Source organism: Oncorhynchus tshawytscha, linkage group LG12 (assembly GCF_018296145.1).
Source record: "Oncorhynchus tshawytscha isolate Ot180627B linkage group LG12, Otsh_v2.0, whole genome shotgun sequence".
Classification (NCBI taxonomy): domain Eukaryota; kingdom Metazoa; phylum Chordata; class Actinopteri; order Salmoniformes; family Salmonidae; genus Oncorhynchus; species Oncorhynchus tshawytscha.
Window position 1 is genome coordinate 31,453,210 of NC_056440.1, and position 17,494 is coordinate 31,470,703.

Here is a 17,494-nt window from a genome sequence, read left to right on the forward strand (position 1 = left end):
TGTCATAAGAAAAACCTATCAACATATATTAGGCCTTTGCTACATGATGCATGAGAGTTTTAAAAAATGCATTGATATAGTGATGATATTCTTACCCATCAGACTATTCTCGATTTAATCGTGTCCTTACAAACTAGGAAAGTTCTCAGACCTCAACTTTATCCACATTTTGTTACGTTACATTACAGCCTATTTCAGTAATGGATTAAATAGTTTATTATTCCCTTATTAATTTACACACAATACCCCATAATGAGAATGTAAAACAGGTTTAGACATTTTTGCAAATGTATTAAAAATAAACTTAAGTACTCAGACCCTTTACGCAGTACTTTGTTGAAGCATGTTTGGCAGCGATTTCAGCCTCGTGTCTTCTTGAGTATGACGCTACAAGCTTGGCACACCTGTATTTGGGGAGTTTCTTCAATTCTTCTCTCCAGATCCTCTCAAGCCCTGTCAGGTTGGATGGGGAGTATTGCTGCACAGCAATTTTCAGGTCTTTCCAGAGATGTTCAATTGGGTTCAAGTCCAGGCTCTGGCTGGGCCACTCAAGGACATCCAGAAACTTGTCCAGAAGCCACTCCTGTGTTGTCTTGGCTGTGTGCTTAGGGTCGTTGTCCTGTTGGAAGGTGAACCTTCGCCCCAGTCTGAGGTCCTCTGGAGCAGGTTTCCATCAAGGTTTCCATCAATCTCTGTACTTTGCTCTGTTCAGCTTTCCCTCAATCCTGACTAGCCTCCCAGTCCCTGCCTCCGAAAAACATCACAGGATGATGCTGCCACCACCATGCTTCACTGTAGGGATGGTGGCAGATTTCCTCCAGACGTGACGCTTGGCATTCAGGCCAAAGAGTTCAATCTTGGTTTCATCAGACCAGATAATATGGTGTTTGTTTGGAAATGTTTCTCATGGTCAGAGTCCTTTAAGTGCGTTTTGGGACACTCCAAGTGGGCTGTCATGTTCCTTTAACTGAGGAGTGGCTTCCATCTGGCCACTCTACCATAAAGACATGATTTGGTGGAGTGCTGCAGAGACGGTTGTCCAACTGGAAGTTTCTCCCATCTCCACACAGGACCTCTGGAGCTCTGTCAGAGTGACCATCGGGTTCTTGGTCACCTCCCTGACCAAGGCCCTTCTTCCCCGATTGCTCAGTTTGGTCGGGCGGCCAACTCTAGAAAGAGTCTTGGTGGTTCCAGGGTTCTTCCATTTACGAATGATGGAGGCCACTGTGTTCTTGGGGATCTTCAATGCTGCAGAACTGTTTTGGTACCCTTCCCCAGATCTGTGCCACAACACAATCCTGTCTCAGAGCTCTAAGGACAATTCCTTGGAGCTCATTGCTTGGTTTTTGCTCTGACATGCACTGTCGACTGTGGGACCTTATATAGACAGTGTGTGTGACTTTCAAAATCATGTCCAATCAACTGAATTTACCACAGGTGGACTCCAATCAAGTTGTAGAAACATCAAGGATGATCAATGGAAACAGGATGCTCAATTTAAAGTCGCATAGCCAAGGGTCTGAATACATACGTAAATAAGGTACAGTTGAAGTCTACATACACGTAAGTTTTAGTCATTAAAACTCCACTCCACAAATTTCCTGTCAACAAAAACTATAGTTTTGGCAAGTCGGTTAGGACATTTATTTTGTGCATGACACAAGTCATTTTTCCATAAATTGTTTACAGACAGATTATTTCACCACTCCAGTTGGTCAGAAGTTTGCATACACTAAGTTGACTGTGCCTTTAAACTGCTTGAAAAAATTATGTAATGGCTTCAGAAGCTTCTGTTAGGCTAATTGACATAATTTGAGTCAATTGGAGGTACACCTGTGGATGTATTTCAAGGCCTACATTCAAATTCAGTGCCTCTTTGCTTGACATCATGTGAAAATCTAAAGAAATCAGCCAAGACCTCAGAAAAAAACAATTGTAGACCTCCACAAGTCTGGTTCATCCTTGGGAGCAATTTCCAAGCGCTTGAAGGTACCACGTTCATCTGTACAAACAATAGTATGCAAGTATAAACACCATGGGAGCACGCAGCCGTCATACCACTCAGGAAGGAGACACGTTCTGTCTCCTAGAGATTAACGTTCTTAGGTGCGAAAAGTGCAAATCAATCCCAGAACAATAGCAAAGGACCTTGTGAAGATACTGGAGGAAACTGGTACAAAAGTACCTATTTCAACAGTAAAACGAGTCCTATATCGACATAACCTGAAAGGCCGCTCAACAAGGAAGAAGCCACTGCTCCAAAACCGCCATAAAAAAGCCAGACTATGGTTTGCAACTGCACATGGGGACAAAGATCATACTTTTTGGAGAAATGTCCTCTGGTCTGATGAAACAAAAATAGAACTGTTGGCCATAATGACCATCATTATGTTTGGAGGAAAAAGGGGGAGTCTTGCAAGCCGAAGAACACCATCCCAACCGTGAAGCGCGGGGGTGGCAGCATCATGTTGTGGGGGTGCTTTGCTGCAGAAGGGACTGGTGCACTTCACAAAATAGATGGCATCATGAGTGAGGAAAATTATGTGGATATATTCTCAAGACATCAGTCAGGAAGTTGAAGCTTGGTCGCAATTGGGTCTTCCAAATGGACACTGACCCCAAGCATACTTCCAAAGTTGTGGAAAAATGGCTTAAGGACAACAAAGTCAAGATATTGGAGTGGCCATCACAAAGCCCTGACCACAATCCTATAGAAAAGTTGTGGGCAGAACTGAAAAAGTGTGTGCGAGCAAGGAAGCCTACAAACCTGACTCACTTACACCAGCTCTGTCAGGAGGAATGGGCCAAAATTCCCCCAACTTATTGTGGGAAGCTTGTGGAAGACTACCCTTTAACGTTTGACCCAAGTTAAACAATTTAAAGTCAATGCTTCCAAATGCTAATTGAGTATGTAAAACCGTAGACCCACTGTGTACGTGATGAAATAAATAAATCATTCTCTACTATTTTGACATTTCACATTCTGAAAATAAAGTGGTGATCCTAACTTACCTAAGACAGGGAATTTTTACTAGGATTTAATGTCAGGAATTGTTAAAAACTGAGTTTAAATGTATTTGGCGAAGGCGTATGTAAACTTCCAATTTCAGCTGGATCTGTAAAAGAAATATATATAAATTAGCAACATTTAAAAGAATATATGTTTTGCTTTGTCATTGTGGGGTACAGTGCATATAGATTGACGAGGAAAAATGAATTTAATCCATTTTAGAATCGGCTGTAACGTAACAAAATGTGGAAAAATGTAGCACGCTATTCCCGCGCTTCATTTTCATGTCAGCCAAGTAGGCTACTCAGGTTGTGAACCAATGTTCTTAATATTAGGAAAGTTGAGAAATAAATATACTAGACCTAGCCTATAGAAAGCTCATGGGATCCTCTTTTTAATAGAGGCCATCAAAACTTGCGCAGTTGCATAGGCTATAGAAATGTTACGCAATATGGGCTTATAGGAACACTTCTTTAATTCCATGCATCAATGACTTGGCAGACCTGGGGGCCAAAGACTGGGAGGACTGCAAGAGGCAGCACTCTGAGACAGAGGTTGGTTACACTGGAGAGCTGTCATTTTGGATACGTTTTAGAGGAAGTCCCCCCCCCCCTAGCGTGGTAGAGTGGAGGAGTGGGCTATTCGAGAACTTTCCTTCTTCTGAAGTAGCATAACAGACCTATGAGGGCTTGCCTGGGCACAAACATGTCGGATTAAAGCTGAGCCAAATCTAACTAAAACTTTTGACACAACCTGCCAACTGCTCTTGCTCTGTACTTTATATTCATGGCTATTGGCTACATCACTGAACTGTAAAACAGATCCAATGGCATGAAACAAAACTGCTGTGCTGCGCAAAAGCCTTGTGGAATTGGGTTAGAAGCTAACTTTTAAGAGATGGCTTGTATTTGGAAAGTGAGAAGCAAGGTGAAGAATTTGGCACTAATACTGTAATTTCGCTTCACTAAAAACATGTTAGGGAAAGAATTTGGCACTAATACTGTAATTTCGCTTCACTAAAAACATGTTAGGGAAAAGCATGTAGTGTCACTGACTCAATTGTACTAAGAAAGTTGTGTCAAGGCTTGCTCACTTTGTTCAGGAGATATGTAAGCCCTATTAGAGTGTGTCAGAACACTGTCATGTTACCCCTTTCCAGCCACAGGGGGAAAAAAGTAATTTCCCTTGATCGCAAAACATGGGAAGAAAATCTCAGCCAAAGTCTCAGCACACTTTCCAATGGTTTCAATATTATTAACTTGCAAAATAGCATCCGTCAGTGTGCGTGTGAGAGAGAAGAGAGAGAAGTGACACTGAAAGAAGCTAAACAGAGCGAGGGTTGTAGTAGCTAGCCATCTCCCTCTCGTCAGCTTAGTCGTAGCCCTCCATCCTCTGTTGCCTCCCACTCCAGCTCCATCTCTGTGGCTTGACACATAGCCAATGTCATACCAGGTTCCCCACGGTCAGCATTGATCACTAGCTATGCGTCTAGAGGCTGATGAGAGCTGTGCTCAAACAACACCCTCAATGCCAGCCAACAGAAAAGGAGAAGTTGGCTCAGATGCAATACACAAAGTAACTAATCCCTCTATTATTTGATCAGTTCTGCTATGCAAGTGTAATAAATTATTAAATTAAATCAACTCAACATTCCAGTTACAGTGCTGCAATAGAAATGTCCCTTTTTGCTCAGTCTATCAAACGGAATCTCAAGAACTAGTAGGGTACCTACTTAATACAACAGTGTCAGTTCTTGGTCACAGAAGTCCAAACTGAATCAGAAGTTTACGTTTAGCTTCAGAGTCAGTGAGCAGGCAAGACCATGACTGGTTCTACACAAGCAGTGCCAGTGCACTAGAAAGGGTCCCAATCACAAAGCACAAAATCATTTTGCTGTCTTGACAAACCAAAGTAAATAAAATGCACAACCTTCACCTTTCAAACAGGTAACGGTTGTCTCAGAAAAACAGGAAACCAGTAATTTAGTCAGTGAGCAATAAATCTGTGTTGTCTGCTGGTAAGACAGAAATAATAAATGGGTCATTCTCTCTGTCTGAATCCACGGAAGCCATTACTGGGCCACGTAATACAGAAGACCTTTCATCAGAAATGATCAATTCCATCACTGTTGGAAAATAAGACATTTAGAATAATTGACATTTAGAATAATAAACACTTTGTACAGTTCCCTATTAGCTAGGTCAGGATTTACAAAATGTAATGAAAACACCAATTCAATTTAGGGTGAGATGTCCTAATGCTTATAATGACTTATTTTACATTTTTAGTCACTTCGCAAACGAGAGAGCAAATACAGAGCAATTATGGTTAAGTGCCTTGCTCAAGGGCACAGGCAGATTTTTTCAACTAGTCGGCTTGGGGATTAAAACCAGCGACCTTTCAGTTGCAGGCCCAATGCTCTTAACCGCTAGGCTGCCTGCTGCCCTTTTATGATTATACTTATGATTATGAGCTGTAAATATTAATAGTGCTATTTCTGTAAATATCTTAGTTAATACATGTAGCACTGGGAAGATGATTGGGCTAAAAGTGGTCTTGTGTGCTATTTGGTTCCTTATGAAAGTATTTTATAGCAGTTGTATGAGTAGGGAAAGTCCCCTCTGTGTTTCAGGTCTCTTTGCAAAATCAATATCAAAAGGGATTTCCCAAACCCATTTCCCTTTTCAGTGAGTATATATTATGTGTGCATGACATGGCACAGTTATAAATCAATTGTTGATGGGAGAGAGAAATGTGGCTGTAAACGTGACGGTAAACAGGGGAGTTTGTGACAATAACACAAAAGTACAGCATACCTGCTTGATGAGCATGTATGTCTCTGACATGATCTTCTCAATGCGCCCCAGGTCGTAGGTCATGACGTTCTGGCCCTGCTGCCACACCCGGTAGGCATCCAGCAGAAGAGTTTCGCCTGACTCCACGTCATCCAGGAGCTTCCTCTTCCTGCTGGGCCTGCATAGCGCCCCCTGGGCTAGTCCCTGCTCTGCTCCGCTGGCTAACACTGGGCCCTTAGCTACCGGGCACTGGAGCTGCTGCTGTTGCTGCTGTCTGGAGCTGATGCTCAGGTCCTCCAGAGAAAGCTCCGGTGCGTGGCTGCTCTCAACCACTTTCTCCCCAGGCACCAGGACAGTTCTGGGAGACTCAGTGTCTGGTTGTCTGCCCTGAGAGTCTGTGGTCTTGGAGGGACGCCCCCAGTGGCCAGCATCCAGCTCCATGGGCTCCTCTGGCCCTGCTCTGGCCCACTCTCCCACAGCAGCCTCCACCTTCCCAGATGGAGTTCTCTGCTGCTGATCCCCCCTGTTTCTGTCTGTGGCCAGCAGGGCTGGCTGTGTCTGAGGGGTCTCCCGGGACCCAGAGTCAGGGCCTGGGGCAGTGACCTGGGGTTCCTCAGTGAGCTCAGGCTTCTTATGCAGTGCATGACTGCTGTCCTCTGCACTGGGCCTGTTGGACGTGTCCGCGGTTGTCATTTCCCCCATGGAGGGCGCAGGCACTTTGGAATGCTGCTCTGACACCTGAGAAAGAACAGAGCCCGTCACAACACAAGTAAGAGCATGCTGAAACTATAAACTACAGAGCTGCTTTCAGCTCCTCTCCAAGTGTGTAGAGTGCTTTGGTTGCAAACCCCTGTGAGTTTGTTCAGATTGTCCTCCAGGAATTTTACAGCTAGGAAAAATGCTCTCTGGGCCAAAACCTGACGATCCACATCCCGCAAATACTTCCTTTAAGACATGAGAGAGAGAAAGGAAAGAGAAGAGTAACAAATTCACACAAAAACACTAGAAAAAATGGTTGCTATGAAAAACAGAGAAACATGGTCATGAGTCATGAGAGATCCTTACTTTCCCTGGTCAGGGGTTCTCTGGAGCATGAAAGAGAATTTTATCAGTGTGTCGTGGTCCTTCAGCTGAGACAGCACCTCCAGCAAGAGGACGATGGATCGGTTCATACGAGATGCAAAACTGCCAGGGCGATCAATCTCATCCACTGGAATATGCCAGATGCCCTGAAGCAGGAAGGAGGGGAAGAAGAGGGGGAGGAGGAAAAGGAGGAGTCGAAGAGGCAACAGTTCACTAACACTGTTTGGTAGCGTGTCATGGAGACCGGCTTATGTATGACCTCACCTGTCAGGCTAACTAGAGTTCTGTTTCAAAACATATTTTCCACTAACACACTCACAAGGCCAACAGATCCCTGACATGAGCTTTTCAATGTGCCCCACTAGTGGGTTTTCAGTTTAATTAAAAAAGTGCAAAAGCTCAACTGAAAAGTGGATGTACCTGATATTTCTTTTTACATACATGGGGATTTATTTTACACAGACTGATAGTGAAGGAGGGCAAGAGAAAAGGAGAGAGGGAGAGAAGTGTGACAGTATATTGTTTTAGGCAATATATTAACCACCATACCTCTCCATGTATGAGCATATTACCCAAGATCTGCAGTGCCAGTTTCAAGATAATGATTTTATTTTATTTCACCTTTATTTAACCAGGTAGGCCAGTTGAGAACAAGTTCTCATTTACAACTGCGACCTGGCTAAGATAAAGCAAAGCGACACAAACAACAGAGTTACACAAACAAAGGGACAGTCAATAACACAATAGACAAATCTATGTACAGTGTGTGCAAATGTAGAAGAGTAGGGAGGTAAGGCAATAAATAGGTCATAGAGGCGAAATAATTACAATTTAGCATTAACACTGGAGTGATACATGTGCAGATGAGGATGTGCAAGTAGAGATACTGGGGGTGCAAAAGAGCAAGAGGATAAATAACAATATGGGGATGAGGTAGTTGGGTGTGCTATTTACAGACTGGCTGTGTACAGGTACAGTGATCGGTAAGCTGCTCTGACAGCTGATGCTTAAAGTTAGAGAGGGAGATATACAACTTTTTGCAATTTGTTCCAGTCATTGACAGCAGTGAACTGTAAGGAAAGGTGGCCAAAGTAAGTGTTAGCTTTGGGGGTGACCAGTGAAATATACCTGCTGGAGTGCGTGCTACGGGTGGATGTTGCTATGGTGACCAGTGTTAATGCAGCTGAGATCAGACGGGGCTTTACTTAGCAGAGACTTATAGATGACCTGGAACCAGTGAGTTTGGTGACGAATATGTAGTGAGGGCCAGCCAACAAGAGCATACAGGTCGCAGTGGTGGGTAGTATATGAGGCTTTGGTGACAAAACGGACGGCACTGTGATAGACTGCATCCAGTTTGTTGAGTAGGGTGTTGGAGGCTATTTTGTAAATGGCATCGCCGAAGTCAAGGATCGGTAGGATAGTCAGTTTTACGAGAGTATGTTTGGCAGCATAACACAGTGTCCAAAGAAGGGCCAGATGTATACAGAATGGTGTCGTCTGCGTAGAGGTGGATCAGAGAATCACCAGCAGCAAGAGCAACATCATTGATATATACAGAGAAAAGAATCAGCCCGAGAATTGAACCCTGTGGCACCCCCATAAAGACTGCCAGAGGTCCGGACAACAGGCACTCCGATTTGACTCACTGAACTTTATGTGAGAAGTAGTTGGTGAACCAGACGAGGCAGTCATTTGAGAAACCAAGGCTGTTGAGTCTGCCGATAAGAATACGGTGATTGACAGAGTCGAAAGCCTCAGCCAGGTCGATGAAGACAGCTGCACAGTACGTCTTTTATCGATGGTGGTTATGATATCGTTTAGGACCTTGAGCGTGGCTGAGGTGCACCCATGACCAGCTCGGAAACCAGATTGCCTAATGGAGAAGGTACGGTGGGATTCGAAATGTTCGGTGATCTGTTAACTTGGCATTCGAAGATTTTAGAAAGTCAGGGCAGGATGGATATAGGTCTATAACAGTTTGGGGTGATGCGCTGTTGGCCGGGGTAGTCAGGTGGAAAGCATGGCCAGCCGTAGAAAAATGCTTATTGAAATGATCGATTATCGTAGATTTATCAGTGGTGACAATGTTTCCTAGCCTCAGTGCAGTGGGCAGCTGTGAGGAGGTGTTCTTACTTTCCATGGACTTTACAGTGTCCCAAAACTTTTGGGAATTAGTGCTACAGGATGCAAATTTCTGTTTAAAAAAATTGGTTCCTGACTTCCCTGAAAAGTTGCATATCACGGAGGCTATTTGATGCTAATGCAGAACACCACAGGATGTTTTTGTGCTGGTCAAGGGCAGTCAAGTCTGGGGTGAACCAAGGGCTATATCTGTTCTTAGTTCTACATTTTTTGAATGGGGCATGCTTATTTAAGATTGCGAGGAAAGCACTTTTGAATTAGTGCTGGTGAGAGGAAAGTAATGGCAACAGCTAAATGCGTGCTCATTTTACTCACGCAACACAGAGAACACTGATCATGTGCATGGGTCCGTCAATAAACACATTTTTTAACATACAGAATTATGAAGCAAACATTCTGGCCAGCTGGTAGAGGACGATGTTTAAATATCCTTTAGGACCAGGGGTGAAAATAATGCGGTCTGGTGTCCCGGAAAAATAAATAGTGGGGGTACACAGTACTGGTAAAACATGAGCCTACTACAATAACGAAAACAGAATGTCAATAAAAATAAATAAAAATTAAACTCTAGGCTACTACACCCCTATTTATAATTACCTCATGAAAAACAGGTGGTATAGCCTACACCCCAAAATGTGATGTGGTTTGACAAGAACACGTACATTTTGCCAAGGCAGAGCTGAGTGGCCGAGACGTTGTGGACTAATGACAATCGGCAAATGGCATTACACTTTTTGGTATGTTGTGTAACAGAGGTCTCTTTCCATTCATTACTGTTTGGAGGCTGGAAATGTTGTGAGCAGATGAACCTGCATGGGTAGCCAAGTAAAGGAGCCCTTTGAAATGACTGTTTGACAAGCATACATAGGAGGTCCCGTACCGGGAAGAAATTCATTCCACTTTCACCCCTGCTAAGATCTATAGGTAACGGCATGCACAAACCTGAATAAACTCTGGGTTTAGGTGTTATTACAGAGAAACAACAGGTTCATTCATGTATTCATTGGACACGGTCTGAAGGACAGGGTAAATGAAATATTTTGTGCTGCACATCGACCTGAGACGTATCCCACCCCAGTGTGTCACCAGTGGTTTATGTTAATGTAAGCCCTAGTGTAATAATTATGTTTCCACGTCAGGAGTGTGACACTAGACTTGGAGCGAGCAGAATCTACAACCTCTGCATCATCAAGACAGTTGCTTCGTGAGAAGGTGTTAAAGATCACAGTTATCCATTGTTATGTAAATGAAAGCTGAAAAGTGATCCGCCGGAGCCATGGCCCAGTGAGACACGGCTGCCAGCGGTGTAAATCTCAAATGGAAACTCGCCACAGTATTTCTTTGTGTGTATGTAGCATGTGCACAGCTTAATGCTACTGCAGACTCCTTCAGGCACTGGGCTGCTAATAGGGCTGACACCAGCAAACAATTAAAAGGGGAAAAATGGGCAAACCCACAGGAAAGAAAGAGAAAAAGGAGGTGAAAAGGCAACTGTGGAATTGGAAGATGGGAGCCCTAATGAGAAAACGGAAAGAGTTGCTGTAGGGAGAGACAGTGCCTGAAGAGTGGAGGTGGGGGTGGACTGGGGACTGACCTCAGGCAGGCATAACAGATCCCGCCCCAGGCAAGCAGCCTCATTAGCGGTGTGTTCTGTCTGGGTTCAGGTTGGTTCAGGGAACCAGAGAGCAGCAGCACATCAAACAGACATGGACTTTTTCATTTCAATATCTCTGAAAGATTGGTAGGTCTTCAGAGCACGAGGAGTATCACAGGTAACGATCAATCAGATCTGAACACACGTTATCATTTGACAGCATATGTGACGACTAAAAAACCCAGTGCACATGTCATCCCAGCAGGTGTGTACAGGCAAGGTTCGGTGCTCCACAGCAGAGCTGACTATGTGAGCTGGGCGCAGATTATGGTCTATGTGCATTTAAAAAAAAAAACTTTGTAATGAGCAGCTTAGAGGTGTATACGAAAGGGAGGAGAAGCTGGGCATATCATGATGAAACAAAAACACATGATATGCCTCCACAGAAGCAACTGGCCCACCCCTACACCTGGGAGCCTCTTCCTCATCCTACCGAACAGGTCCACATTGTCTGTTGACATTTTCAGAGCCTTTGGTGAGAAGCCAGGCAGGAAAGAAATGCTAAACATAACAGGCTTAAGAAATTAAATTGCAGTCCTGGGTCAGTCTGCCTCGTGCAGTCAAGAGACAAAAGCCATTTATCAATATTAATGAACATCCTTCAATAATGATCAGGACAATCTGGAAGAAATAGGACAGGCGATGTGATACTTTTGTAGATCAGAGCTCTGCTGGATGGATGTATGTGGACACCTCTTCAAATTAGCGGATTTGACTAATTCAGTCACACCCGTTGCTAACAGGTGCATGAAATTGAGCACAGACATAAAATCTCCATTTACAAACATTGGCAGTAGAATGGCCCGTACGGAAAAGCTCAGTGACTTTCAACGTGGCACCGTCATAGGATGCTCCCGAGTGGCGCAGCAGTCTAAGGTACTGCATCTCGGTGCTAGAGGCGTCACTACAGACCCTGGTTCGATTTCAGGCTGTATCACAACCGGCCGTGATTGGGAGTCCCATAGGGCGACACACAATTGGCCCAGCATCGTCCGGGTTAGGGCTTGGCCTTCATTGTAAATAAGAATTTCTTCTTAATTGACTGGCCTAATTAAAGGTTAAATAAAAATGACACCTTTCCAACAAGTCAGTTTGTAAAATTTCTGCCTGGCTAGAGCTTCCCCGGTCAACTGCAGGTGCTGTTATTGCGAAGTGGAAGCGTCTAGGAGCAACAATAGCTCAGCCGCAAAATGGTAGGCCACACAAGCTCACAGAACAGGTGCTGAAGTGCATAGCGCATAAAAATGGTCTGTCCTTGATTGCAACACTCACTACTGAGTTCCAAACTGTCTCTGGAAGCAAACGTCGGCACAAGAACTGTTCGTTGGGAGCTTCATGAAATGAGTTTCCATTGCCAAGCAGCCGTACACAAGCCTAAGATCACCGTGTGCAATGTCAAGCATCAGCTAGAGTGGTGTAAAGCTCGCCGCCATTTGACTCTGTGGAGCAGTGGAAATGTGTTCTCTGGAGTGATGAATTATGCTTCACCATTTGGCAGTTCGATGAACGAATCTGGGTTTGGCGGATGCCAGGAGAACCCCACCTGCCCGACTGCATAGTGCCAACTATAAAGTTTGGTGGAGAAGGAATAATGGTCTGGTGCCGTTTTTCATGGGTAGGGCTATGCCCCTTAGTTCCAGTGAAGGGAAATCTAAACGCTACAGCATACAATGACATTCCAGACAATTCTGTGCTTCCAACAGCTTGGGGAAGGCCCTTTCTTGTTTCAGCATGACAGTGCCCCCGTGCACAAAGCAAGGTTAATACACAAATGGTTTTGAGCCCGGTGTTGAAGAACTTAAAACCTCTTAAGCCTACCCCCTACTTTTTCGAACATTCTGTTAAAAATCGCGCAACATTTTGGCGTCCTGCTACTCATGCCAGGAATATAGTATATGCATATGATTAGTATGTGTGTATAGAAAACACTCTAACGTTTCTAAAACTGGTTAAATCACGGCTGTGACTATAACAGAACGTCTGTTTCATCGAAAAGCGCAGGAAAATCTGATCACTGAAAATGGAAAAAAATATCCATGCGCCACTTCAACCCATTGTTAAAGGTGAACCGTATTAAATGAGGCCGAGGTTGCAGTACCTACAGCTTCCACAGGATGTATAGAGTCTTCTCATTTGATTCGGATTTGATTCTTGGTAGAACCGACCAAAGGGAACCGATTCCCTCCGACCTCCAACTTGATGTATTGGCCCGGTGTTTTTCCGGACATTTTTTCCAGACGACCAGCTATCGAATTTACATCGCCTCCTGATGATTTTTATCGCTTATTAACGTGTACTAATACCTAAAGTTGCATTAGAAAAGTATTTCGAAGTGTTTTGTGAAAGTTTATCGTCGACTTTTTAACTTTAAAAAAATGACGTTACGTTATGAAACGCTATTTTTTTCCGTTTATCACACAGTCTTCATAGATCGATATCTAGGCTATATATGGACCGATTTAATCGAAAAAAAGACCCAGTATTGATTATGGGACATCAAGGAGTGCCAACAAAGAAGATGGTCAAAGGTAATGAATGTTTTATATTTTATTGTGCTAATTCTTTTGTTTACATCCCCTACGGGTCTTTTGGGGTGTTACATGCTATCAGATAATAGCTTCTCATGCTTTCGCCGAAAAGCATTTTAAAAATCTGACTTGGTGCCTGGATTCACAACGAGTGTAGCTTTAATTCAATACCAAGCATGTGTATTTTAATGAACGTTTGCGTTTTAACTAATACTATTAGCGTTTAGCGTAGCGCATTTGCATTTCCAGAGCTCTAGTTGGGACGTCTGCGTCTCAAGTAGGAGCAAGAGGTTTGGCCTGCACAGAGTCCTGACCTCAACCCCATCGAACACCTTTGGGATGAATTGGAACGCCGACTGTGAGCCAGGCCTAATCTCCTGACATCCATGCACAACCTCATTAATGCTTGTGGCTGAATAGAAGCAAGTCCCCGCAGCAATGTTCCAACATCTAGTGGAAATCCTCCCCAGAAGAATGGAGGCTGATCTAGCAGCAAAGGAGGGTAAGAACTCCATATTAATGCCCATGATTTTGGAATGAGACAAGTGTCCACATACACTACATGGCCAAAAGTATGTTATTTGGGCTGGGAATTGCCAGGGACCTCACGATACGATATCACAATACTTAGGTGGCGATACGATATGCATTGTGATTCTCACTATACCATATGTATTGCTATATACAAGAGACAATGAAAAATCAAGTTTTGATTAGTCAGGGGGAACAAAGGCACTGAAAACATGTTGGCTCACTATTTAAAAAGATGAGAATGAAAAATACCTGAGTTTTGGCGCAGGTACAGCCAACTAGCAGTAGTTAACGCTACAAAACGCTACAAATCGATACTTAGGAGTCAAATACCCATATAATACATGTTACTGTATTGATTTCCCCTCCATCACTATATGGTATGTAGTTCAATCATGTAGAGCTTTAAAAGGGGATGTTGCACAATATATTTCCACAAATCTAAAAACATATTAATGATATTCAATATAAATGTTCTTTATACATAAGTTTATATAAAAAAATATATTCTACACTATTTTCACAATTTGTTGAATTACATTTATCAAAAACTCTGTGACGACCCTCCCACTCTGTCAGCCGTATTCTCTCTCTGTTATTTCCGTATTAGGATGCTGGTGGGCGGAGTTGGGAGGGTCGTCAGCTACATGGGAAACACCTGGGCCCGGTGTCTCCCAGGATAAATACACCACTTCCCCATTCATGGAGGAGACTCTCTCCATGCAGACACCTTTATGGATTTTGTTGTGTTTCTTGGTGGTTTCTGGGTTGTTTGTGACAACATCTTTCAACACCCTGCATTATCACATTCATGCATGCAAAACACTCACTTACACTACTGATTACTGATTACACACACCATTGTATATTTTCCTTAGTTGCTTTAGTTAATAAATATATATTTTTTGTTATGCCTTATCTCCACGTTGTCTCCCTTTTGTTACGGGCTTTGAGCCGGTTCGTGACAACTCATATACCAACAATACATTGCTGCTTTGATGTCAAAGAGGGAACGGCCTGGTGGTAGTGGGTGTGACTGCAATACTGTTTACCCGCATGCATGTTTGGCCGAAATGCGAGAAGATGGGAAGAATGTGTGACTGCTTCTTGAAGATGAGGCGGGCAGACTGGGTCAGGGGAACCATGGCGTTTCAGTTATATGCAGGGTTCACTTTGTCCCAAACGATTAAGATGGCTACCAACAGTGGAAGTGGCTCCAACATGGCTATGGTCCAAACGTGAAGTAGACAACCCTCTGCCCTCAACCCTTGAAGGACGTTTTACATCGTCACATCAGAGTGTACCTTAAATGTCCCTTGCCAAAGTGAGGGAGAGTGATGATTGGAGAGGCAATGTCCTTGGTGGAAATCTTGAAGTTGAGCCTAAAAACAACCAACCTAAAGCTATTGCTGTACCTAGCAAGCTAACGTAGTCATCACTCCTGTCAGGTATCTAGCTACAGCCATAGCTGCCTAGCTAGTTTCATAGTTCAGTCATTTATTCCAATACATTTTCCAAATCCCCCAAAATGTGTTTATGAAGCTACCTAGCTACGTTTTATAGGCTCCTCACTATCAGTCTGAGCCACTGAGTGTCATATTCCCATTTGCCACTGCTAAAATCATTGTCATTTAAAAAAAGAATTGCTAGCATGTTGATAAAATGTTATACTTTGTGGCCACCGGAGTTGGACACGTGACTACAGTTTGCATTGAATTGTGGGTCTTACCAAACCCGCAAGTGATCAAAGTTGCTCATTCGCTCCCTTGAGCTAAATCAAAGGCAGAGGGGGCAACATTTGTGAATTTGACTGCCAATTAAGATGGCAATCAAACTGCATCCGGTTTCGACTGGGATTCCCCCAAGGGAAAGTGGAGGGAGAGAGCTGATGGGGTAAAAATAACGAGATTGAATCACAGCCCATGAATCGGAGGTTAAAAACCTGTTCTGTTCCCACAGTCAATGTAGGCTCCAAGTTCAGTGACAGCACTGGTGTTACTACAGCACGAGGGCGGGCGGCTTCGGTGAATCAGGCAGGTAGGTACTAGTGCCCAAAGACATGTTTTTGTCATGTTGCTAGTAGATGATAAAAAATTGTAAAAACATAGCCAGCTATCTAATTTCACCTGGCCATGCAAAACCAACTGGCGCACTCACACAGAGCTAGCATGGTGTTTGGGGATGGAATAAGCTAGCTAGATGGCAAGCTACAAAAACTCCAACAGAATACTAAACCAAATAAAATGGTCAAATACCAATTATATTAAATGTCATTGTTTAATTCAAGTTACGTTTTTATTTTGGCTGAACTGCCTGATCTTTATTGGCCGATATAACTTGCAGAATATCATAATAGCCCATGTTTGTGTTAACCATTATAACTGGATTTACTGCTGCAAGTAGTAGCACTAGCGGTTAGCATGTGGCTAGCTCTAAATACCATCGGCCAACAACAGAGTTTTAGCCAGTTTGGTTATAGACATTCAATTTCTTACTATGGATGGCAACGGTTTATCTTGATTTTGTTTAACAGTACGAGAAATGCTCATGTGCTGAACTGCTAATAAGTCATGTGTTCCAACGCTGATAGACCTGCATTGCTTGCTGTTTGGGGTTTTAGGCTGGGTTTCTGTACAGCACTTTGAGATATCAGCTGATGTACGAAGGGCTATATAAATAAATTTGATTTGATTTGATAAGGGTTAGCTAGTAGAGGTAAGCCAGGGGTGTGAAAGCGGCTATGCTAATACAGAATAAATAAATCACAGGATATGGTCAGATTAGTTTTTTTTTTTAACTAAAAAAACCTCAGACTTAATATGTGGGTTTTCACCATCTTGTCTTCACTCCTGCTCGTGTAGTGCTCCTCTTTACATCACATTTACAAACACTTTTCAAAATTCAGATAAAATATACCTGACCACACATGACTTCCGGGGCCGACAGAGATGGCCGCTTCGCGTTCCTAGGAAACTATGCAGTATTTGTTTTTTCCCCGTGTTATTTCTTACATTGGTACCCCAGGTAATCTTAGGTATTATTACATACAGTCGGGACGAACTACTGGATATAAGAGCAACGTCAACTCACCATCATTACGACCAGGAATACGACTTTCCCAAAGCGGATACTGTGTTTTGCACACCACCCAGGAAAACAACGACGCCGTAAAAGGGGCAGACGAAGCGGCCTTCTGGTCAGGCTCCAGAGATAGGCACATTGCAAACCGCTCCCGAGCATAGTACTCGCCAATGTCCAGTCTCTTGACAACAAGGGTGATGAAATCCGAGCAAGGGTTGCATTCCATTGAGACATAAGAGACTAACGTTCTTTGCTTCACGGAAACATGGCTCACTCGAGACAAGCTATCGGAGTCGGTACAGCCAGCTGGTTTCTTCACGCATCGCACTGACAGAAACAAGCATCTTTCCGGTAAGAAGAGGGGCGGGGGGTATGCCTTATGATTAACGAGATGTGGTGTGATCATAACAACATACAGGAATTCAAGTCCTTCTGTTCACCTGACTTAGAATTCCTCACAATCAAATGTCGACCGCATAATCTACCAAGAGAATTCTCTTTGATTATAATCACAGCCGCATATATTCCCCCCCAAGCAGACAAATCGATGACCCTGAACAAACTTTATTTGACTCTATGTAAACTGGAAACCACATATCCTGAGGCTGCATTCATTGTAGCTGGGGATTTTAACAAGGCTAATCTGAAAACAAGACTCCCTAAATTC

At 43.5% G+C, this 17,494-nt stretch overlaps 1 protein-coding gene across 4 annotated transcripts in view; it reads right to left on the bottom strand.

Moving 5' to 3' along the window:
* Positions 1 to 17,494, bottom strand: part of LOC112262948 (calcineurin-binding protein cabin-1) — a 55,908-nt gene that overhangs the window by 26,226 nt on the left and 12,188 nt on the right. For 3 of the 4 annotated variants that reach the window (XM_024438845.2, XM_024438846.2, XM_024438847.2), the window contains exons 2-4: positions 6,871 to 7,034; positions 6,654 to 6,750; positions 5,827 to 6,543 (exon numbers count right to left, since the gene is read on the bottom strand). In XM_024438845.2, coding sequence (XP_024294613.2) covers positions 5,827 to 6,543; positions 6,654 to 6,750; positions 6,871 to 7,034 — 978 coding nt within the window. The remainder of the gene's footprint in view (positions 1 to 5,826; positions 6,544 to 6,653; positions 6,751 to 6,870; positions 7,035 to 17,494) is intronic. The other variant, XM_042331586.1, reaches the window with a different exon arrangement.